Genomic DNA, 23,431 nt, shown 5'->3' with positions numbered 1-23,431 from the left:
GCTAACCAGTTTCAAGTTCAACCAAAACTGATAGCTAGGAGAATTTTGCTGCCACGATGTTCATTCACTATCTGGATAACTTGAATTTTCTCAGCTGTCCACTACTAAAAAAAAGAACAAAAACAAAAGAAAAATTTCTTCGGTGGAAGGAAAAGTTATTAAAGTCGAGATCTTAATCTAAAATAACATGACACATTCTCATAGGCAAATACCTTACCCCTAGTAGTTAACGTAATTTTTTTATGACATTTTGATGTTTCACATGTTATTGTGTTTGTTCAGGATTAGTTATGATTTACAATGTTGATTAAACTTTCCACTTACAATTTTTTGTAAATGAATATTTTAATTACTTTTTAAATATATTTCAAGAGCGAATAATTAGCACCCGAAGCACGGATGGACCTCGGGCACCGCCTATCTGTTAAGTCAAATATCTAGTTAAAGAGATCACGGACGCCTCGAACAACTCGTGGCTTTGGCCGATGCCCGCTAGTACTTTTTCTCCAAAATCCTTTTCAAAGCATTTTTTAAATACACTCTACACTAACAAGTAATATATCAATCACGAAAGTTTTGCACACTCTTAATCTCGGACTAAAATTTGTCCGAAAATTCAATAAGCCATTGTCCCAAACCTTTTCCAGTCTTGAATTATTTTTATCTTTCAAAACTTTAGTGGAGATAATTAGTGAAGGAATTGTGTATATCTGCCAGTTAACTAAACAGGGAGGCAAAATGCCAGTTCATGTCACACTTCATGTGAAGAATTCTTGAGATTAAGGAAGATTCAATCCACCGAGGAGCTAGACTGTCCCGTCCTACAGTTCTGCAAAACCGAAGCTGTATAATTGCCCGGAAACGAGGCTGCTAGCAATATAACATCAAATCGATCAACGATTGGTATGCATCTTCCAAATATGGTTAGCACCGGCTGATTATGAGGAATTAATCGGGAAATTTGACGAGACAGTCTGATACAGTGAATTTTTTACATATATAAATAACCTAAAACAGAGACAGAGAAAGTGGCTGCAAGTTGGCTCGCAAGCGTCAGGAGGCATTATTTTTCAAATCAAAAATAGGCGACATCCCTTGCAGGGATCTAGCTAGACAAGTACACAAAAGGCTCACTTTTTTACTTCTGTTGATCAGTGATCAATGATCAGGTTATTTCCCATCTTCAGTTTATTTTGCATAAACGTCTCCACTTTAACAGAAATTTTGTGCCAAAAACGCAAAACTGGTTTCAAGCCCTTTTAGGCCTTTTCTCCGTTTCCAAGCGCCAGTCAGTTTATTAGCTACGGTCGATAACCTGAATGTAGGTATAACTTAAGCCTTCCACGTAGACGTTCAGGAGTTCTTCACGCGTTCAAAAGAACGTCTGTGAGGGTGGCTAGCTTAACTACAAATTTTTACACGACCCACCATCCAGATCATTACACAATGTGTATCCTTACAGCCATCACAGCCAACATTCTACAGACTTCTGGGTTCGAAGTATGTGCAGAATATCCATTTTTACCTGTACATTATGTATATTCACCTTAAAGATGTTGTACCCTGGCAACTCTTTTCTTTTTTTTCTTCCCTTGATCGTGCTTACTAATTTGTTATAAGTGCGTTACATGTTTTTGCTTTATTTTTTTGTTTCCTAAGTGAAGCTAGTAAAATCACATAAAAAACAAAACAGCAAAAAATTTAGTACTCTCGAACGCTGCTGAACGGGTTGCGGCACATTCCGTAAAACGTGGTATAGTATTTCGAATGTACGAATGCTGCAGAACGAGTTCAGCGTTCTAGAATGAGGGTGTCAGTGTAATAAAAAACATTTTTGTTCCAATCATAAGGTTTTAAATTTGAAGACCTTTAAAGAGCTAGCCGGTACACTCACTAAACAACTACCAGGGAGTTCCAAATGATTACAGTCATATTTGATTGGTAGGGAATCTCAGCCTAGATGGGTGTTTGTGAAGGGTTGTGACTAGAATGGATACCTCAAAATCCGGTTGGACACCTTATGTTTATTACACTAAACCACGCTATACTATATTTAGGCGAATTTACTGGACACGAGAACTTTAAAAAAAGTGGGGAAATCAGAGTAAGAGACAGTTATGCAAGGAAAAGTGGTGAATACAGTGTTTACCTCTGAAGTACAGTGATTAGCGTCAAGCACCGTTTTAAAAACGGTTAGCTTACAATAATGTAATGATCAACGCCATGTAAAATACGCTAAAATTAAACGGTCTCGGCAGTTAACCCTTGATGTTGTAGTGGATACATAAAATGACGCGAGTTGAAGTCCCACATACTACCTACTGTTTTCTTCTGTTTTCTTTCTTCTCTTATATATTTACCACGTTAAGTTATAAGACTCCTATCCTGTATTTTGAGTGAGGGTGACAATCTGACTTTGGGGTATCCATTCCAGTCACAACCGTTTTTGAAGTTAGTAGCTCAAAGTTGACAGTCTGGCCTTTTGAGACACTCTAACGGACTGTGACGACACACCTTGCTACATCGAATTGGATGAAAAAGGTAGATAGTGATAGACATATCACTGTAGCTTGTATTCCAGTAATTATTCACGCCAATATCATTTCCATTTCAAACGATTTTATTTTCAAACTCTCAGTCAACAGTTATCTTGAGACTAGGCTGGGTGTTGAAAAGCTGTTTCGAGCCACTGGCCGCTACAACCTACAAAAAAAAGAAGTAGAGGAAGAAAAAAAAAGGAAAGAAAAAACGAAAGGAAAATTATAAGAAGTGATTCCATTGGATACGCTAGGATAATCAGCAATAAATGTTGACGTTCGTACTCGAGGCTCTAACGATGACATATGTTTTTTTTTTTTTGATGAAATGACTTGTGATTTTAATTCTGTTTCACAAAGAATTTTGGGAATCCTAAGCTATCCGAAAAAAAAAAAATTGAAAGAAAAAAAATGAGCGATTAGAAGTTTGCAAGCTATTTCGATCAAGCCAAAAATACAGTGTGATGCGTGTATCATTTCAGCGCTTCTAGCACTCAAACATAAACTGTTTTCTACATGTAAGACCATAGATAGACACTCACATTAACCATACAATGACCTTATCCCTTTAATATCATCTTCATGTATTTCGGGTTCACCGTGTTTTGCTATTGGCCACATTACAGAGCCTTTCACAGTTGAGTGTCGTAACCCTAACGCGTGACCAATCTCATGAGTAGCCACATCAGCCAGACTTTGAGAAAAACCCCAAAATGAACCGGTCTCCGTATACTTCTCATCTTCATCGAAATGGATTCGACCATCGGAAGGGTAGAAGGCATGGGCGAGCACACTTCCACCGAACAAGCCAATTTTGCCGTCAAAGGCATAATAACAGCGACTCTCTCCGGGACCTTGGTGCTCTCGCCTTCCAAAGCTTTAATCAATCAAACAATCAATCAGTCAAATCAATCAATAAATCAATCAATCAATCAATAAAAATTGTAAAACGTTGTGATAAAAGTAATATAACAAAAAATAAATGTCGATTGCAACGATTCTCAGTTGATCTTTCAATGGGCTGGATACTTCTCGAAAATTCAAGATTGGATTATTGTACTCAGATCCGTTTGACTCTTAAAGACGAAAGAAACTAAAATTCAGAATGGATTTTATACCATGTCAGCAGTATTGGCGCGAGCTGGTGAGATGTCATATATGCGTGTTAATTTCCTGCCAAAAAGGCTTACGTTTTGGATCTACGCGCAAATAAAAAAACGGAATTTAAATCCTAAACTTCTGCATTTAGGAGCTTGATGTATTACAGTTTGGAAGGCCTATTCTTTACTCTTTACATTCCAAATCCGATTTTGGCTTTTTTCCCAAAGTGATGCACCCACAATTGAGCGAGAAGCTCGATTTGTATGCGTAAAAAGAATTTTTCAATAACTCTTAAGGCAAGTTTGTATGTAAAACGTCTGTATTGACGCGAAATTTCTCGTGGGATATCAATCTACCAGTGATAGAAGGGAGACAAAACCTGATACGCAGGTCTGCGTCTTTGAGCCTGTATACTCTCTCGAATCGCAGTTTTGGTGCCGCGTCACTCCAAAATGTGAAAGCATTTGCAAAGATTCTATCTTGAGTGCTGGAGGGCAGATCCGCGCCGTAAGACACATAGTACTTTAGATCCGTTTTCCTCCACTTTCCCCATGTAGAAAATCTTTTCATGCGCTTTCCTTCATCTTTACTAACAACATCCGGGAGTCCGCATCGCGGTTTGCTCATCTCCTTCATGGTGGCTTGGTCAAGCTTTCCTGTCACAGGGAGACCAAAAAATTTCTGAAACTTTCTTATTGCGGTTGTTACGTCATTGCCACCTGACCTGCTGTGCGACATGTAGCCAAAGTCAGAAAGGTAGTTCTAAGGAAAGGAGAAGAAACGAAACGCTATTTATTATTTGTTACACGGTCAAAATCATATTTCCAGGAGATTTCAACTGGCTATGTTATTATAAACACAGGATAATCTTACGGTGATTTCCTTCAGATTTTGTAAACTTATTGTCAGGTATTCTTTCAAACTCAAACTTTAATCCGCAAAGAAACATTCGGCAACATACAGTTAATTGTGATTTTCGTCATCAGCGAATCAGAAAAATAAAAAAATATATATAGTTTTTCATTCAATTGTTCTTATAAGGCTGATTAACTGATATTCAACAAGGGCCCACTCATATCGATCCAGAGCCTAAGAAAAGAGAATTAAAGGCCTGACCTCGAAAGTACAGTCGACTCCCGCTCACTCGAAGCCTCTATAACTCGAACCTCCCGCTAACTCGAAGCAATTTTCATTTCCCTTCAGATCATTTTCTATATAATTTTACCATCAATAAATCGACCTTTTTTTCAACTTCCCTTGAAGGTTCGAATTATCGGGAATCGACTGAACACCCCCAAAACTTACGAATTTCAGTTTGTCCTTAAAATAAGGTGCCTCCAGGGCCATTCTCTCAGGGACACCCAACGAGAATATAGTTCAAACTACTTAAACATGGCATTGTTAAACGTATTTTAGTATCTGAACGGTAGATATAGGCATACTTTTTATCCCCTGAAAATTTTTCATCTGTTCGGATTTCCTAGCTGAAAGTCTAGAGATCGGAAAATTATAGGGATCAAAACTTACCTTTTCGAACATTTCAGCCAGAAAAAAGACTCCCCAAAAATTCTAGGTGACCGTTTTAGGGTAAAAATCTGTTAAAAATAGGCAATTATACCATTTTTTAAGTGTTCGAAAATCCTAGCAGAGGCAGGCAAGCAAAAAATTTTACAACAAATGTTCCGAAAATTGTAGATCTCAAATCGTCTTCCGAACAGATATTTTCCAAAAATTGTTGTTGAGTACCCCTGATTCTCTTAGTAATGAAAAATTATCCCACACCCCCAAAACAAGACGTGTAAAAATAGAAGGATATGAAGAAAGAAAAAGAAATAAAGAAATATTTACTGAACTCACCAATGCAAAACCAGTTTTGCTTTCTTCCTTGGCACTGTAAAAAGCAGGAAGAAACAGGAGAGAGACGAAAAGCAATGGAAGAAACATTTTGTTTGAGACGATGTAATTCGCGACGGTTTAAGATACCTGGTTTATGTTTTATATGTCACAATATTAGCTCCTTAATTGTCGAAACCATCTGGCAAAATATTGGCAAAAAAACAAAAAGTATATTTAGTTTTATTTCGGAATAGTTATCTTTAAAGTTTTACCTTTATTAATTTTTCAATAAACGTTTGAACAAAAAAAAATAAATTCAATAAACAAGAAACTAGGCGCTTCTGATTGTAGATGATGTGATCATATATCTGTTGCTACTAAATACCGGTTCTACTACTTTTCTGTTTCGAGCGAGGTGATTAAAAGAGTTTATTTGAGATTGCTACATTATCCAACGGTCCATGTATACAGTATATACGGTCCATGTATACTGAATCATCTTTTTTCGACTGTTACATGTAGTTTCCGCAATTGCCTGCATGATTCATATCTTTCTATTTCTAGCTCCTATACAAGCACTCGTAGAGATAGGTATGAGTGAAACTGTATATTAAAACAATTAACAAACTTAAAGTGTAGTTATGATACAAACATTAACCAGGGCTAAAATCAGAGTGCGCGAATATTTTTTCATCAGAGCCTGATCTCTGGTTGTTACGCCATGCTGACGAGCTCCAAAGAGGACGAAACAGCTGTCTATGGCTACAATCCCGCTCTGTTTTGAGTTCTTTCGGTGTCGTGTTGATGTCTTGCAGTGTTAATTTATTTTCACGTAGTACGATCAGCATTGCAGTATTCTGTTTGCAGAATTTAATATGTCTACTGTAGTTATGATACCTACTGCCCGCATATTTTCTTTTAGGAAAAAGTTGTCAACATACTACGTTATTATCATTTATTAGGAAAAGTTGTCAACATACTACGTTATAATAATTTATTTATCCCTTTTTTGGTAAAGACCTCGCTAGGTGGCTCTTAACAGAAAACCTAATTTTCAATTTGAGCTTGATGTACTTTGTAACTGTTCAGCAACTGTTCACCCTAAGGTCTTTGTTTCAACAATTTTCCTTCTTTTATCCCATGGGTATTAAAATTTGAACAATTAATCGAGATTGTTACATCATCGAAGAGTCTTTATAATAAAAGAAACTAAGATATCTTTTTTCGACTGCTACAGGTCCTTTCCGCAGTTGCAGTCCTCATCCCACGTTCGATTGTCAGGATTATGTATGAATAAAAGAGCTGAGTACTAAGAATAATAGCATAAGGCAGAAAACAACTTAAAGGGTAGTTATAATTGGAAAATCAGGATACTATGAGGCTTTTTTTCTTTCAGGAACAGCTATCTACATACACCTTGTTGTTTATTTATTTTTTTGGTTATTAGACCTCTTCAGGTTTTTGTAACAGAAAATTTAATTTCCAATTTGAACTCGATGGAGTTTGCAAGTGTTTTGAAACTGTTCACACAATTTTTATTCAACAAATTTCCTGATGTATTGACTTGAACTGCTAGAAAGCAACGAACGTATGTAGTATTAACTGAAACGTTTAATCACGTCAAATATTTGGAGTATGAGAGCTGCCATAAGTAGGAGAAGTAATAATGTTGCCCTTGTAAGCGTATGCAGTCCTGTATAAGACACACTCTTGTTAAATGGCAACTATTACACATGTACACACACGCGGTTTTTCTCGGGGTAGAATGGTGAGGGGTGGTGGTGATGGTGGTGGGGGTGGGGGGGACTTGGGGGTCTGGTAAAGTGTACTTTCTATCATTTTAGCACAAAGATGAGAAAATGTTTGGGCATTCTGCACGAAAAGTCGTTGGTAAATCATTATGGTTACCTGGTAAAGTGTGCTTTCTATCAAGTTAACACAGAGATGAGAATGTTTGGGCATGCTGCACGAAAAGTCGTCGGCAAATCATTACAGTTACCTCAGACCAGGCTTTAACCTTGAATTATGCTGAACGTTTACACAGACTGATCGGATTTCTCAAAGCTATACACGATTGTTGGTTAACGCTCTGTCACTGAAAGATATGGGGAGCTAATGGGGAACTTGGATATATATGTGTATTAAAAAGGTTCATTTATTGGCAAACACTCTAGCCTCGCGAACCATTGGGACAACCTATACATGCACGTTTGGGTTAAATGTATTTGACGAGAGCTTTAGAGTATACTTCATTCACTGGATATGGAAGTAAGGTAAAGGATTCATAGTATAATGTGTCTCCGTACCATACACGTGTTTAGCGTTGTGTGTGGGATGGGAATAGGGGATAGGTTTAAGTAGTGATGCTCTTTTAAAGCCTAAAAAACCACAAATATGGCCTTAGACGTTTGTCCCTGATTTTAGCTCGTCAAAGTGACGAGGAACAAGTGACGAAAAAAAAAAAAATGCTTCCTTAAGATAACAACACTACTTCGGTTTGCTTTGTCTTTGCATCTGGTTTATTCATTTTCCAAGAGGAGACATCCCATTACGAATACATTGCTGAACCAAAGTGCAAGAGGAAGAGGAAATTAAAATCAAGGATAAGTTCGAATGTCAGTTCGAATCATCGAAATTCGTATTTGGGTCCGAGGATGAAAGGTTTTGAAACTAATAAAAGCGGTTTTGAAGTTCATGGTGGGTGGATTATTCATGTGTTTGGTTTTATTCCCCTCACCCTTCGGGCCAAGAATGAAGTTTCATAATTCGAAAGTGGCATATTTCAACCACACGATAGACTCTGGCTTCTTGATCAGACGTTACCTGCAAGCAGAGATAAAAACGCACAAGAATTACTCTCGCTCCCCTTAATGTAAATTAATAGGTAAATTTAGCAAAGACAACGTGACGGCAGTGACGAGGGCCCGCGCAAATAAAAGTCGGCTTGACCAATCGGAGAGCCACAAATTGATAGCCGGAAGTAGCGCTCAGTCGTTTCCGCGCGCTTTCTCGGCCTCAACTGACATCCACGTTCTGTTGCTAAATCATCATGTTTCATAAGAAAAGGGTATGGGTATGCCTTTCTTTTGAGTCAGGGTGTAGGGTTGGGTATGTTATTTCACCGATTTATCTTTGAGAACAGAATAAAAATAAAATCATAAGAATTAATATCATGAAAAAGTTAGAATACGTACTGCACAACCCACCCAATTTTTTCTTTCTTCAGCGCATTTGCTTAAGGTCTAAACACCTGTTACAACTGAGGTTTTCATTGGCAAAACTTCTGGAAAACACTTAGTATAATCTTTTTTTTTCTTGACGAAGAGAAATAACCTAGCACAATAGTTTTCATTTTAAACAGAAAAAACAAACGAATCAAATGCAATAAAGTAAGAGTAAAAAACTATGTAAAAATGAATGAATGAATAAATATATAAACAAAAATAGTAAATCAGTTACGAAAAAATATATAAAGCATTCAAACTTACAGTTGAAACAGGTCTTAGGGCACCAATATACCAATGCGGGTTTATGATCAGGATGCGTGCAAAAACCAGCTTCCTTCCATCCCTGGCAATCCGAGGAAGTTGAACGGTCATTGCAGCTCCCTAACTCAAAAAGAAAGCATGTATATGAAAATCTTTCAGAAGCAGTTGCGGTTATTTCACACACATGGAACAAGCTCTGCATGTTTTGGTGTTTGTTATGTGTTACAGTACCTCACACGGAACAAGTTCTGCACGTCTTAGTTTCTTACGGTGTTACAGTACTTTCTATGTTACAGTTACTTTATATTTACCCTAGGCGTCAAACAGTCACGGGGATACGCCCATATATATGGGGTATAAGGTATGTGCCGCCCTATAGGTTATGGTTTTGAGGGTCTCGATCCTTGAATAGGTTAACGTTTTTTGACCTTGTTAGCGTTGTGTACCCGGTGTGATCCTTAGATAGGGTACCGCTATTATGACAGCTTAAATTCACGAAGTGCGTGAATGCCCAGCTCGAGGAGAAACAAATCATCTGTTAATAATAAACTTAGAGTACTATTTAGAAAAGCGGTTTAGGGAGACTTATGTGTTTGTATTGAGCTCTCAGGTTTTAGATTCCGCTTAAATTAGGTCCCATTTTTCCGGGAATTGTTTTGACCCCCTGGAGGGGACAAACAGTAACGTCACCGTTTTGGCTAATTCTTGGAAAAAATATCCGATTCAATGAAGGTTGCTTCGGGCATTGGGAATTGTGTACTGGGAAGCTACTGTTTGGTGGTCACTCCAGGAAAGCAGTGCGATGATTTCCTGTGCACAAATGCGTAATTACCAACGATCATTTGCCAGATCAACCTAAATTGAATTTGGTATATGTTAGTAATATCGGGGAAAGGATTGTGATACGTGATGCAGTTAGACATGCCGGCTTATAATCCATTGCTTTGCCATTGCGAAAAAGGGAAAAGAAATCACTTTATTGTTGTCGTCATATTGCGGATGCACGCTGTCTTAGGAATTCAGTCAGCTGGGCATGACAGTCCTGGGTTCAAACAAGTTACATTAACTGATTAATAGATACAGACTGCAACCTGCTGCTAGTTAAAAACAGATGAGCTAAGAAGTGATAACGCTGAGTTGAATACTATGATCCTCCAAGGTCATAAGGTCTAACCCTACCTGGATGCCTATTTCTTTGCATGTTTAAATATACTTGCCTGGTCCCGTGGTCGTGGGTGGAGCAGGAGTGGGAGCATGGGTAGGAGCTTGGGTGGGAGCTTGGGTGGGAGCTTGTGTAGGAGTGGAAGTGTGTGCGCCACCACCTCCAGTGTTAGGACCTATAATGAATACATTTAAAAAAATCATTATCATCATCATTATCAGAAGTAGGTTGAGTTTGATCGTCCGGGAGAATTTAAAGTAGTCCTGAATAGGACTGTTGTTGTTGACAGTGACTGACGTCTCGACAACCCGTGCGGTAGTCATCTTCAGAGTCAAAGTGAGTTGTATCACGTTGTATTAATCATGTAATACTCTGGTTATTTACCTGATTGGCCAATTACTTCGCGATGATATTGGTCGTCGGTCAGTAAAGCCATGATGAGACCCTTTCTCGCAATTTCGAGTTTAAACAGAGAGCTTTTGCGCCTGCACGAAAACCATACAGAATAGGGCTTCTGTTCACACATGAGAAGGGTGATTTTGGCGCGATTTCCGTAACGGATTTCTGTAACCTTGTGCTCTTCGTGACTGATCAGTGACCTATCACGGCTTAACTGACAGACGACCAATAACATCGCGACTTAGCTGACCAATCAGGTCAATAACCATAGTATAATACCATCAACTGACGTGATACAACTCACTTTGACTCTGAAGATGACTACCGCACAGGTTGTCGCTGTCAGTCACTGTCAACAACAACAACAGTCCTATTCATGACTTCGTTCACAGGGACGATCAAACTCAACCTACTTTTGGGTTCAAACCTTTCACGTTATCATTATCGTTGTCATGGTCATCGTTATCATTATCGTCTTCTTCGTCGTCATCGTCATCGTCATCGTTATCATTATCGTCTTCTTCGTCGTCATCGTCATCGTCATCGTTATCATTATCGTCTTCTTCGTCATCATCGTTATCGTTATCGTCATCGTCGTCATTGTCATTGCTCATTGTCATTATTATTTTCGTTTTCATGATCATTATCATCACCATTTAAATCATTATCTTTGTCATTGTCACTATCAATCATTATCATTATCATTATTTTTACAGCAACTGAATGTTTTTTTTTTCTTCGCGCTAATTGTTCAGTTACTTTGGCCCTTGAGGGTAAATTAGACCACAGCAATGAAGCGGGTGTTGATTTTGCAATTCTCAGTCCCTTGGGCGCAATTTCCAAAACACTTTACTTACTTTATGTAGGCATTGGATAATTGTTTTTTTATTTCTTTAAAAAGATACTAGGTGACGTCAAAGATAGCAATGAGCTGCAGTAAATTAAAGACTTGCTTTGTGTGCTTCGGGGTTCTTTTTTTTATGAAAAAAAAAACAACAACAATAACAACAACAAAAAAAAACAAAAAAAACAAAACAAAACAACAACAACGACAACAAAAGCCTAGGACGTAACTATGTTGCTTTTCCTGTTTTGAATCGGGGGCTATTTGTTTTAAGTCTATGTAAAATTTATAGTTTCTTAATAATTTTATGAAGAGATCTGTCACACTACACTCCTATCATGGGCGTTCACTTGTCTCTCACCGTATAAGTATTGTATACCAGCGATATCATCAGAATGGAGTTTCATGTCTGGAACATAACCTGTGTAGTAAGGGTACATCACTGCGTGGCGGACGTTTGAATGAGCAAGGCCTAAAGAATGTCCAAACTCGTGTACTGCAACCCACAAGAGATTGGTGCCAGACGGGGTATTGTGGGTGAATGTTTCGTCTTCATCAAAATGAGCTCTTCCGTCTTGAGGGTAATACGCATGTGCTAACACACCACCAGGTCCGTTGAATGGATGCCAGCAAGTGTATTCCGCATCTGTACCGCTGTGTCTGTAGCTTCCAAAACTGAGAATACGAGTTTGTATTAATTAGAAGGGCACACACATGACCAGTGAGTGCACATTTCTCTGGCAGAATAAAAAAAATCCACCCTGCTTCTTTATTTTACTAGCTTTGCAGTACAATTAAGGTGGCTGAACAAAGTTTTGAGGGCGGTCAGCGGTAACTCGCGTGACGGAGCGTGTTTTAAATTAGACAAACAAAGGTGGTGGCGAAAAAAGCAATGGTACACAGAAGACGATTTCTCAAAATCTACTCATTGAAATTTTGATTTTTGGCAGAAGTTTTACTTTTATCGTATTTTAAATAATGAGAACTTTAAAATGAAAGTTGAACAGACGAATTTTGTGACACATTTATTAAGTACAATACCATTATATTATTGATTAGCTAAAAACCTGTCTGTTAAAATTTGGTCAAATAAGTTTCAAATGGTAATAATTAATTATAGTAAGCTGTGTGCAAGTTTATAGAAAATGAAATGAGCGAATTTTATGTAAACTGAACAAAAGTGAAATTTTAAGGTTGTACTCAATCGTTCATGTTGTCATGGAAACTACGAAAACGTCAAATTTTACCTGTCAATCAAAATCTTTTCGTCAGCATATTTTTCACTTGCCAAATTTCAGTTTGTGAGCTGGAACCTTTCTCTTGCCATGATTTGCCAAATGACATATACTCACAAACTGCCAAAACTGTGTTCAGCCACCTTAATAATATAGAAGCTCATACCTAACTATTGAAAAATATACACTGACAACAACATACAACTAACTCACCAGGGGAATAGCCACCTAGCGTTTTACAGTGTATGTATGGCTTCTTAGTTAATGTTGTTTAGCACCTTGTAGGGATATTTCTTTCTGTGTAATCGTTTTGAAAAGGTATTTTACCTGATTTTAATGTCAGCACTTCTCGCACTGCTAACTTCACTAAAAGTTAGTCCAGACACATCAGCCCAGAACTGCAAGGCGTCGCCAAATATCTTCCTTTGCAAATCCTGTGCACAAATTTATGAGAACAATGTTAAGTCACAGATTCGAGGTCAATTTTTGCACCATATGATTAATACATCCCTTACTATGGATCAATATAACTTTACGTAGAAACAACCATTGTAAAATCCTTTAATATGTCGGCTATCGGTAGCCCTTGCTTCCATCAGCATTAATTTAATAACAATTTGTATATGGACAGATTCGCCCTTGCAAGGTAATCGGGAAACTTTTTGCTTGTGCAATCCGGAATTCCACTAAAGATTAGAATTCAGAATCCAAGTTCCACTGACAAATTCTGGTGTCCAGTACATGCAATCTGGAATGCACGGTTTGAAATTCAGAATAGAATGTCTTGCACCCCGTCGCATGGGGCAAACAGAACGTCTCGTGCCTTTGCTATTAGCAAGTAATTGCTAATTTTCGAATGCTGCTTGCATGTGTCTTACAAGACAGACGCGTGGTTATATTTGCAAACAATAATGATTGTAATTAGATAATGATGACAGTAAAGACGACGATAGTAAATGGCCTATATTCGAGCCCATATCTCTTATCTTCAATGTTTACAACGGTTTTCTATACTCACTTGAGGCAGGTCTTGCCCTGGCTGCACGTAATATGTCAAATGAGTCTTTGACCATTTACCTCCAGTAACATATCTTCGGAAACGGCCTCCTTCACTTACATCAGGAACACCACATCGAGGCTTTTTCATAAGATTAACAGTTGAAGAGTCCAAAATACCGCTGATTTTAAGACCAGAGAATTCCTGAAACTTGCGGATGGCTGTCGAGAAATCATGGTTGCCACCACGCCAGGATGATATGTATCCATATTGAGTGAGAAAATTCTGAAATATAAAAAGAAAATGAAAAAAAAAAAAAACTGTCTAAAATGCTATCTTGTAATGAATTCTACAGTACATTATGATTAAAAAAATCATTCTTTTTTTAGTTAGCCTTTAAGAGGATTAGTTTTTATAGCTGGCTCCTCATTAAAGATTAAAACCATGACGTTCAATAAAAGTTAATTTTAATTGCTACTTGCTGTCTCATCACTTAAGCTGATCAGCATATACTGTTAACACAATATATGAATTGAAATTTGTACTCAGCTCCGGCTTATAGCGTGTTCCGTAATGGTACCTAGCATTAAAAATAGAAACATATTACTAAATTGTTACACAGTATTTCAATGGTCGTTCAGTGATAGAAATATCCATAAAAAAATATATGCAGCAAAATTGACCTTGAAATTTTTTCAACGTCTTTTTAAGAAAGTTAGATGACTACATCAACATGGATTAGCTTCAATAAATGAAAGCAGCTTTTTCTTTACAATAATATCCCTCTTTTTTGACCTTCCATTCCTTACCAAAGCCAAAGATTTGTCACTTTCACAATGAGCAGCACCGAAAACAAATGCCACAAGGACAACCACCGCAAAACCTTCCATGATGATATATGTTCCAGTCTTCACCCCAAAGTAAACCTCTTGGTATTTAAAATCTTACACTAATAGACTCTCTTACTCTCCCCTTCTGTCAATCGAAAAGCAACGAAGTCTGTGTCAACAGTGCAGTAGGCTGCATTTACATCAAAATAGTTTTATTTTTCTAGGAAGTATTGTACCCTAGATTTGCATTGTCCATCTAAGAACTCGTGGTGTTTGTTCTTTTATTCGAGTATTGATACAAAAATCTCCGGATGACATTATCTTCAGCATTTAACTATAACACCAGGTTGTCCTTATGGTCCAGGTGAATAACCTCAGTGTTAAATTTGCTCCAGCTATTAGTGCAGCTAAACAAGTCATGAGGATTGTAATTATCATGGTAATAAGTCACATAACGTGGTTAAGGAAATCTCTAATTCCTGGATTTTTCTCCTTTTTCATATGTTTGGTGTCATTTTTTTAGGTATAAGCTTAAAAATTGTTGAATTAACATAACTGATTTTACTCTTTAGTATATTCAAAAGAAATATCGCTATTCACCCATATATGAAACTTTGAGACAGTCGGGATAGATTCTCACTTGCAAACAAGAAAACTGCTGAAACAACAACAACAGCAAAATGCGCAACGAAAGCTCTTTGTTGTGGCCTTAGAAGCTGTCAATGACCTTGCAACTACGCTGCCATAAAAAAGTGATAGTCGTTCTCGGGAACGCCAACTTTTTAAAAAGTAATTTATTGACCGGTTACCAAATTATCATCATATTTCTAGGGATAGACCAAATATTTACAAATCGCCTCATCCGGCATGCGCATATCTCAATGAAATCTTTGGGCACATTTTCAAAAAGAATGAAACTAAAGCGCCTCGATTTTCTTTTTTTTTTTTACATATCAGCCAATTATCAAGGTTGTTCCGTTTTTACGGTAATTGTGGCCCCAAAAGCTCTGTGACGCCCTCATAGAGTTTGTTCATACTTTGATATAGGTCTTAGAGCACATGTAACCGTGAATAATTCTGGGGATAAAAAAGAACCACAAGACGAATTGCCATGACGTCGTAACGTTGCTATGACAGCTTCGGTAATTTTTTTAAAATTTTATTACCACTTTCACTCAATGCTGCTGGATTGACTTTCTTAATGATGGGATGTTGGTGGTGATGTAGTCAATGCCTATTAAACCTCGGAGGTATATATTACTCCCCCTAAACTTATGTCGAACAGACAACCTTATTTTTTCAAAATTGATTTAACAATGCATTCCACCCACAATCTGCTAGAATTTCTTTCAAATGGCTAAAAGAAAGACCTTCCATTCAGTTTTCGTCTGGTGCCGACGTTGCTATGGCTACATGATATCACGCTTTCATAAAAAAGACTGAATTCAACATATTTTAGCTCGCGAGATTAGAAAGTACTTACCGTATTTATTCGATTAACCGCCCTGGGCGCTTATTAAATTTTTGGACCTTGAGAGTGGGCGCTTATTCGAGGTGGGTGCTTATTCGAAGCTGGGCGGCTATTAAATTTTCACTATTTTCAGCAATTAGCGTAGTATTTTTATTTTGCAACAAAACAGAAATTACAGTAAGAAAACGCGAAGAAGTAACAAAGCAAGGTTTCTGTAAAATACTCCGGAGAACACTCCGTCTTCGGGGAAGTCTCTTATTAGTACTTATTCTCGGCTTGCACTGTCACGCAATGAAAAATAAAAATGCAAACCATTCAATGCAGAAGGACTAGAATCTGGGAAATGAAAAAAGATAAATATACAAAAACCCATGCCAAGACTCAGGTCTGTGAAATATTTCAAATGCGAGATATTGGGAAAAACGGTTTACCTAAATTTATAAAGCTTTGTATGGAAACGCCATGCCGTGGTGTCCCTTTCAGGTACACCAATATGGCCGCCGGATACCAACAGAAACATCTGTTTTCGAGTTTTCCTACTAATGCGTGAATTCTTCGCTTGAGGAACTCATAAAGATTACAGTAATATTTATTCTTCTGAGACAAGGGATGTTTAGATTGCAAAATCTCCCAAAATCGCTAATGTTTTTAACCCACATAAGAGCTTTCCCGGCCGCCAGCTAAATGCCGCGTCACGCAAAAGCGTGGAAATTCAAGCGTCCTCTCTCGCAAAACGAAGAACCCTTTAGAACCAAAAATTTGTTTATGTAAAGGTGTTTAGGTACTGTAATACCTCGTGAAAGTAGAAACTCAGAAGAATCGATAGTTTCTTAGTTTGATTTTTGCTGACGTCACGTGCAACCCAAGAATTCAATTTCAATTTCAATCTCATTCTCACTCAGGTGGGTGGGGTGGGCGTTGGCGCTTATTTGAGTTTGATTGGGAGGGGGAGGGCGCTTATTCGAGGCTGGGCGCTTATTAACTTTTTCTGCCTTTAGGATGGGCGCTTATTCGAGGTGGGCGCTAATTCGAGGTTGGGCGCTTATTCGAATAAATACGGTAGTTTTTTATTAGAAGTTTTTAAAACAGCAGGATCGAAATGAAAATTTACGGACAAAATGTTTTAATACCTTCGAAAAAACAGACCTAGCGGCGTTTATCCATAATTTGATTAGCTGGTCTTAGCTGTTCAAATGTCCACTTATGTCCAGGATCGATCTTGTTAGCAAAAATTTGCTAGCAAATTGCTTTCGCAATTGTCGCAAAAGAAATAATTGAGAAAATATTATGTCAGAAAATGACTTACAAATATCGCAAAAATCGCAAAAATAACAAATCTAACAAAAATCAAGACTAAGAAAAAAAGGAAGCCAAGAAGGACCCCGAAATGTCCGCAAATATCGCAAAAGTAACAAGGATCTTTCTTGCTAGTTGAAAACACCGGTGACAAACATCGCAAAAGTCGCAAAAATAACAAATCTAACAAGAAATCAAGACTTGGAAACAGAAGAAGCCAAGAAGGGCCCTGGAATGTCCGCAAATATCGCAAAAATCGCAAAACTAACAAGGATTTTTTTCGCTACCTAAAAACACCCATGACAAACATCGCAAAAATACAAAATATAACAAAATTCCGGACTTACAAAGAAAAGAAGCCAAGAAGGGCCCCGAAATGTCCTCAAATATCGCAAAAATCGCAAAAGTAACAAGGATTTTTCCCGCTAGCTGAACACACCCGTGACAAATATCACAAAAATCGCAAAAATAGCATATCTAAAAAGAATCAAGACTTGGAAACAGAAGAACCCAAGAAAGGCCCCGAAATGTCCGCAAAAATCGCAAATGTAACAAGGATTTTTTTGGCTAGCCAAAAAACACCCGTGACAAATATCGCAAAAATAACAAATCTAATATATAGATTTAGCCAGGGCTAAAAGCGTAGCTCCCATTAATAAATCTATATTTTAAATCAAACAATAAACTTGTAATCCACAAATCAGTTAGCTTAAGGGAACATTCATGTGACTTTTGAGGGAAAGGATAAGTTATTTTAGAGTGAAACATCTTACATCGAGTTGATAGCCTAAATATACGTACACCCAAAAAATAGCAAACATCTTCTATCACATTCAAGAGCCATATTGGCTCTTGATCACAGTAGATTAGGCCTCGAAAACAAATTCTTGGAAAACAAATCAGGCCGCATTTTTTTGCGTTCGACAGGTTTACTTTACAAATTCTTGCCAACAAATCTTAGGGTGTGTGAACCAACTTTTTATACATCACATCTGAGGTGAAACAGTACTTTTTATCGTACAGACCTCGGACAGAATACGGCATTTCACAATTTTTCAATGTTCAGGACGATCAATCGTGGGCTTTTAGCGAAACCGTTCAAAAAATTTCCAAAATCACTCATACGGCCAGCCGGTTCTCATTTTTAGTGCGAGCTGTCAGTGTGGTCGAGTGTTTGAATGAACTTTAATGGAGATACGCTTCAACATAATAACGAATTTATCGTCATTATTTTTTGTTATTTAATGGTTCCAGTTATAACGATGTGTAATCTTATAAAGCGTTTAATACGCGCGACAATTCTAAGTACTCCTGCAAGCGATGTTCAGTGAACGATGAAAACAAACACCACAGACAAGCGATTAAAATTGCAAGAGAGACTACTAACAATCAACAAGAGAAATATAATTCGGTAAAACATTTACAGAGACAACAATTTTCATTCACGAAGATAAGTATTAAAGTGTCTCTAAAAATCCTGAGTGTTTAAGCTTAAAGCTTAAGCTTAAGTTTATTTTGTTTTACTTTCAGCCGGCCTCCCGTTGTTTGTTTTTTTTTTCAAAGATGAACTCCTTGAAATAAGAAAATCACTCAAAGTTTTCTTTCTACAGCCAAATTTATAACTAAATATTCTTCGGAACGTTTTTTTTTTCTATTTGCCGTGAGAAAATATATCTGAAGGCCATTTAAAGTTCTGTAAGCTTATATCAAACCTGATACTAGATCAGATCATTGACTCAAATCTCAACAAACGTGCAAAAACTTGCCGCATAAACTGTGTTCGACTTCATGAAATAACATATAACAAAAACAAACATCAAATACAATAATTACTCAGGCTTACCATTCGAGATTCAGTTCCTGAAAGATATCAAGGAAGGCCATAGTTACTTGAGACTTTTAAACCCTCTTACGCATTGAGCAAGGTGAAAGACGAAAACAATGCCATCCGAAATCGGATTACCCAATTTTGACAAGCGACGCATTTCTCAACCAAAAACCCAATAAACAAACCAGCCATGGATAACAGAAGACTCTTGATAGCAGCTGTATTTCATTTTGTACATCCAGTGGAAAAAGATTTAGTCTAGACAGTTAAAAACATCACAAGTTGACACAAAACTCTGTCAGCTTTTGCTGTCAAAGTAAACAACTTTCAAGATGCTGCATAAATTTTCCGCATGAACTCACCTGTCACATTTTGACCAATCAGAGTACAAAAATTGGACGTAGAGCGTGACCAACGCGTGACCATGGTAAGAAAAGGTCTTCCCCGCCTTTATGTTTAAAAAAGTGGCTGAATTTTCGCGTCCGAGGTCAGTTTGAAATCAAAATCTTGACAGTGCGGGGCCATAGTGACATAAACACAACATATTTCATATGAATCATTGACTTGAGAAAATAGACTTGAGCCTGCGATCATTTGAAACTGGTAATTTGTCAGCGGATAACTTCAAAAAAGTAATGGACCTCGATGGGTCGACACTTGAGCCCGCGGTACGATCAGATGATACTGGTCAGCGGATGTCCTGTTTTGACAGCTGTCAATTGATCACAATATTGATGTGCAATAAGTTTTCTATTGGGCTCCCAAACTAGCTAGAAAGTGTGAGAGTAAACATTGGTTTCCCTGTGGTGCGGACGGACGGTCGGGCGTACGGTCACGTGATTACCAAATTTTCTCGGATGGGTAGATTACCACATTTCCTTAGCTATGGGGCTCCGTCCACGCGCGCGCTTCGCGCGCGGGTGGAGCTCCGCTAACAAGAATCAAGACTTGGAAACAGAAGAAGCCAAGAAGGACCCCGAAATGTCCGCAAATATCGCAAAAATCGCGAAAGTAACAAGGATTTTTCATGTTACCTAAAAACACCCATGAAGGGCCCCCAAATGTCCACAAATATCGCTAAAATCGCAAAAGTAACAAGGATTTTTCATGTTACCTGAAAACACCCATGAAGGGCCCCGAAATGTCCACAAATATCGCAAAAATCGCAAAAGTAACAAGGATTTTTCATGTTACCTAAAAAATCCTTGTTATATTTGCGATTTTTGCGATATTTGTGGACATTTCGGGGCCCTCCTTGGCTTCTTCTCTTTCTAAGTCTTGATTCTTGTTAGATTTGTTATTTTTGCGATTTTTGCGATATTTGTCATGGGTGTTTGTAGGTAGCAAGAAAAATCCTTGTTATATTTGCGATTTTTGCGATATTTGCGGACATTTCGGGGCCCTCCTTGGCTTGTTCTTTTTCTAAGTGTAGAATCTTGTTAGATTTGTTATTTTTGCGATTTTTGCGATATTTTTCATGGGTGTTTGTCGCTAGCAAGAAAAATCCTTGTTATATTTGCGATTTTTGCGATATTTGCGGACATTTCGGGGCCCTTCTTTGGCTTCTTTTTTTTCTAAGTCTTGATTCTTGTTAGATTTGTTATTCTTGCGATTTTTTCGATTTTTGTTAGTGATTTTCTGACATAATTTTTTCTCAATTATTTCTTTTGCGACAATTGCGAAAAACATTTGCTAGCAAATTTTTGCTAACTAGATCGATCCTGGACATATCTCCAAATGTCGAGAACAGTTGACAAAATATTCACTTGAAATCAACAAAAATTATTGTTTGCCCGCAATAAAGTCAGGAAATGAAGCTTTACTTTGAATGTGGACCACAGGCGTTGCCATCATTCACCTGTCTGTTTCAAAAATAAGGGGAGGAATTTAGTCGAGAATTTATTATAATCAAACAATGAATTAATCGAAAATTGCACTGGTGAATATTCTATTGCGAAAGTTCTACTGCGGAAAATGTTTACAGTTCAGTTGTACTAATTGAAGAAATTGTGTGTTCCCTATGTCCTTTTTTGGTTTTATTTTTACTTTCTCTTTTTAGGAAAGAAGAAAACACGGTGTGAAACTAAGTTAACTTTTTAATATTAAAAGCTAATGCCAATGTCCATCTGCAAGATCAAGGACTAAAGCAAATCTGGAGTTTATCAATTGAAAATCAAGAAAACGCTGCGTTTTATCGTTGTTATCTAAAGTATGTGATGAAGAATGTGTTGGCCATTTGAGTTGAAGCTTACATCTACATCAAGACGTAGGGGAACACCTAAGTCAGAATAGTCCGGTTTCGAGTTCGCTATGACCGCTGACTTAAAGAAGTGAAAGCGCATTTTTACAGGCTTAGCCTCCGTCTGAAGTAATAAATTCACAAATTCCAACGAGAAAAAGACCTGTTTATTACTCTGTCTATTGTTTATATTCAAATTTCAAACACTTACTTGCCAGAATTTCTAAATATTTTACTTTATGTCGAGGTTAACCATGTATGAATGTGTCCTAAATGTTTGTATTCATGGGTAATTTTTAATTCGAAACTGAACTATTACTGCAGATATAGATTCTGAAATGTGATATTAAATAAACCTTTAACGGCTGAAAATGACACAAAAATGCATTTTAGTGTAGTACGTTGCTTCTCATTTATTCCTCTTCAATTTGCGCTATATACTTGAGAAAGTGGATAAACTTTATTTAATTTATTTTTTATGCCACATTATATATTCCAACTGAAAGTAATTTGTAAATTTTAATTCCAACGGCATAGTGCATGCTTCCCAGTCTTCTACCTTCAGTCCGTAAATTTTTCGTTACCTATCAACAATAATTGAAACAATCATTTTAGTAAAAGCATTAAAAATTCTGATTTCTTCTACACAAAATAACAACAGTTAGGTATAATCGACGGATCAAAATAAACCTATAGTATTTTGTAATTGAAATGACGCCGCTAACTTTAATTCAGTAATTGTGGAATACCTTTTCGGTTGAACATGAAAGTTAAAAATGCAGCTTTAAATTGATGGCATCAATTTACTACTACAACCAGAATCCTTAGCTTTTGCTTTATTGTACAAACTAGGGCTGATGTTATTCAAAACTTTCTGGGATAACCAGGCCCCGGTTGTTCAAACGTTGTATAGTGCTATCCACCGGATAAATCACAATCCAGCGAATAAGTATTGGGGAAACCAATTGCGTTATCCACTGGATAGATTTTTATCCGGTGGATAGCGCTATCCAACGTTTGAGCAATAAACCCTGGCCTGAATTATAAGGAGAAACGAAATGGGTTCTGGTATAGTTATAGCAAATGTACTTTGAAATAAAGTTCGACAACAAGTTGAAGATTACAAGCTCTCAAAATAGTAGAGAAAATTATCCCAGAAAATGCTTTTGAACAAAAGAAAAAGAAACCCTGGTATTATTTAACCGCTTATCGGCCTTCGAACAACTGGGCCCTGATGATTGCATGATTGTTGCATTGCAAGAGGCATGGATTCTCTGAGTAGAAACAAATGTTCAATATTTAATCCAATTCCATCAGTCTACTTGTAAATAAATAAATGAATAAGTGTCCGTCGTGGAAAAATTGAAAAAGTCAATGACAATATTTTATTTTGAAACGAGGGTTTATGTACATTTCCGGTCCGGGATAAGGCGATTAACAAAGAAAATAAACCAAAAAACAGGCAAACAAAAGCAGCATCATCAAAAGTAACAGTGTAAAATCAACGTGACAACATGAGCAACAACAACAACAACAACAACAAAAATTTCAGGATTGGTTGGGTCTCAGGCGGGATCAAAAATACGCTTTAGAAACTCTAAAATAGACAAACTTACAATTGTAACATGTCTTAGGGCACCAGTGCTTTAATGCCTCTTCATGATCAGGATGAGTGCAAAAACCCGCTTCCTTCCATCCCTGGCATTTTGAAGATGACGAAAGGTCGTAGCAGGTTTCTAATGCGAAAGGAAAGCACATGTAGGAACATCTGGCAAAATTACATACGGTGGGCATATGTGACATAAAAAACGCTCACTTTTATTTATCTTCTTTAGTTTTAACGCAATACACTTGAAATTGTGCAATAATATAGAACTCACCATTCCAAAAAAAAAACGTTATTATGTTTTATGTTTTTCAGATTTTGGCATTTTTGGCGGGAAAATGATGTCAGAAAGTTCCCGCCAAATTTTGTTTTTATTATTATAGGATATCTAATAAAAATTTCTGAAAGAACTCACCACAAGGATGTCAAAAGTGCAAAAAAAGTTGAAATATGCCTAGCCACTCAAAAGATATAACAGCGTTTTGAAATTTGATTTTCCCGCCATTTTGTACACTTGCACTCAAACCCGTAAAAGAAAAGGCCCTTCACCCATTCTTAAGTT

At 37.3% G+C, this 23,431-nt stretch overlaps 3 protein-coding genes across 3 annotated transcripts in view; all 3 read right to left on the bottom strand.

The window, feature by feature from the left end:
• Window positions 1-3,080: 3,080 nt before the first annotated feature.
• On the bottom strand, window positions 3,081-4,985 carry LOC140943610 (matrilysin-like). Its single transcript, XM_073392762.1, has 3 exons — window positions 4,944-4,985; window positions 4,018-4,400; window positions 3,081-3,414 (listed from the first exon to the last, which is right to left on the bottom strand). Exons 1-3 carry the CDS (start codon window positions 4,983-4,985, stop codon window positions 3,081-3,083), a joined length of 759 nt encoding a protein of 252 aa, XP_073248863.1.
• Window positions 4,986-8,236: 3,251 nt separating this feature from the next.
• LOC140943524 (hatching enzyme-like) lies at window positions 8,237-14,489 on the bottom strand. Its single transcript, XM_073392649.1, has 7 exons — window positions 14,409-14,489; window positions 13,621-13,884; window positions 12,930-13,036; window positions 11,729-12,042; window positions 10,241-10,299; window positions 8,963-9,086; window positions 8,237-8,297 (listed from the first exon to the last, which is right to left on the bottom strand). Exons 1-7 carry the CDS (start codon window positions 14,487-14,489, stop codon window positions 8,287-8,289), a joined length of 960 nt encoding a protein of 319 aa, XP_073248750.1. The 3' UTR covers window positions 8,237-8,286.
• Window positions 14,490-21,824: 7,335 nt separating this feature from the next.
• The window catches only part of LOC140943426 (matrilysin-like), an 8,457-nt gene continuing 6,850 nt past the window's right edge, over window positions 21,825-23,431 (bottom strand). The window contains exons 8-9 of the mRNA XM_073392546.1: window positions 22,880-22,999; window positions 21,825-21,847 (exon numbers count right to left, since the gene is read on the bottom strand). Of these exons, the coding sequence (XP_073248647.1) occupies window positions 21,825-21,847; window positions 22,880-22,999 (143 nt within the window). The remainder of the gene's footprint in view (window positions 21,848-22,879; window positions 23,000-23,431) is intronic.

This window comes from Porites lutea, chromosome 1 (assembly GCF_958299795.1).
Source record: "Porites lutea chromosome 1, jaPorLute2.1, whole genome shotgun sequence".
NCBI lineage: Eukaryota > Metazoa > Cnidaria > Anthozoa > Scleractinia > Poritidae > Porites > Porites lutea.
Note: the sequence above shows the minus strand (reverse complement) of the source record. Positions and strands in the feature narration are given on the sequence as shown.

Excerpts from the sequence above, each read along its gene's own strand:
- LOC140943610 (XM_073392762.1), bottom strand. The coding sequence starts at position 4,985 with ATGGCCCTGGAGGCACCTTATTTTAAGGACAAACTGAAATTC. Across the intron at positions 4,401-4,943 it reads TTAAGGACAAACTGAAATTC|AACTACCTTTCTGACTTTGG; the intron begins GTAAGTTTTGGG and ends TCCTTTCCTTAG. Across the intron at positions 3,415-4,017 it reads GACGCAGACCTGCGTATCAG|CTTTGGAAGGCGAGAGCACC; the intron begins GTTTTGTCTCCC and ends GATTGATTAAAG.
- LOC140943524 (XM_073392649.1), bottom strand. The coding sequence starts at position 14,489 with ATGGAAGGTTTTGCGGTGGTTGTCCTTGTGGCATTTGTTTTCGGTGCT. Across the intron at positions 13,037-13,620 it reads CAGGGCAAGACCTGCCTCAA|GATTTGCAAAGGAAGATATT; the intron begins GTGAGTATAGAA and ends ATTTGTGCACAG. Across the intron at positions 9,087-10,240 it reads CTACACAAGCTCCCACCCAA|TTAGGGAGCTGCAATGACCG; the intron begins GCTCCCACCCAA and ends TTTCTTTTTGAG.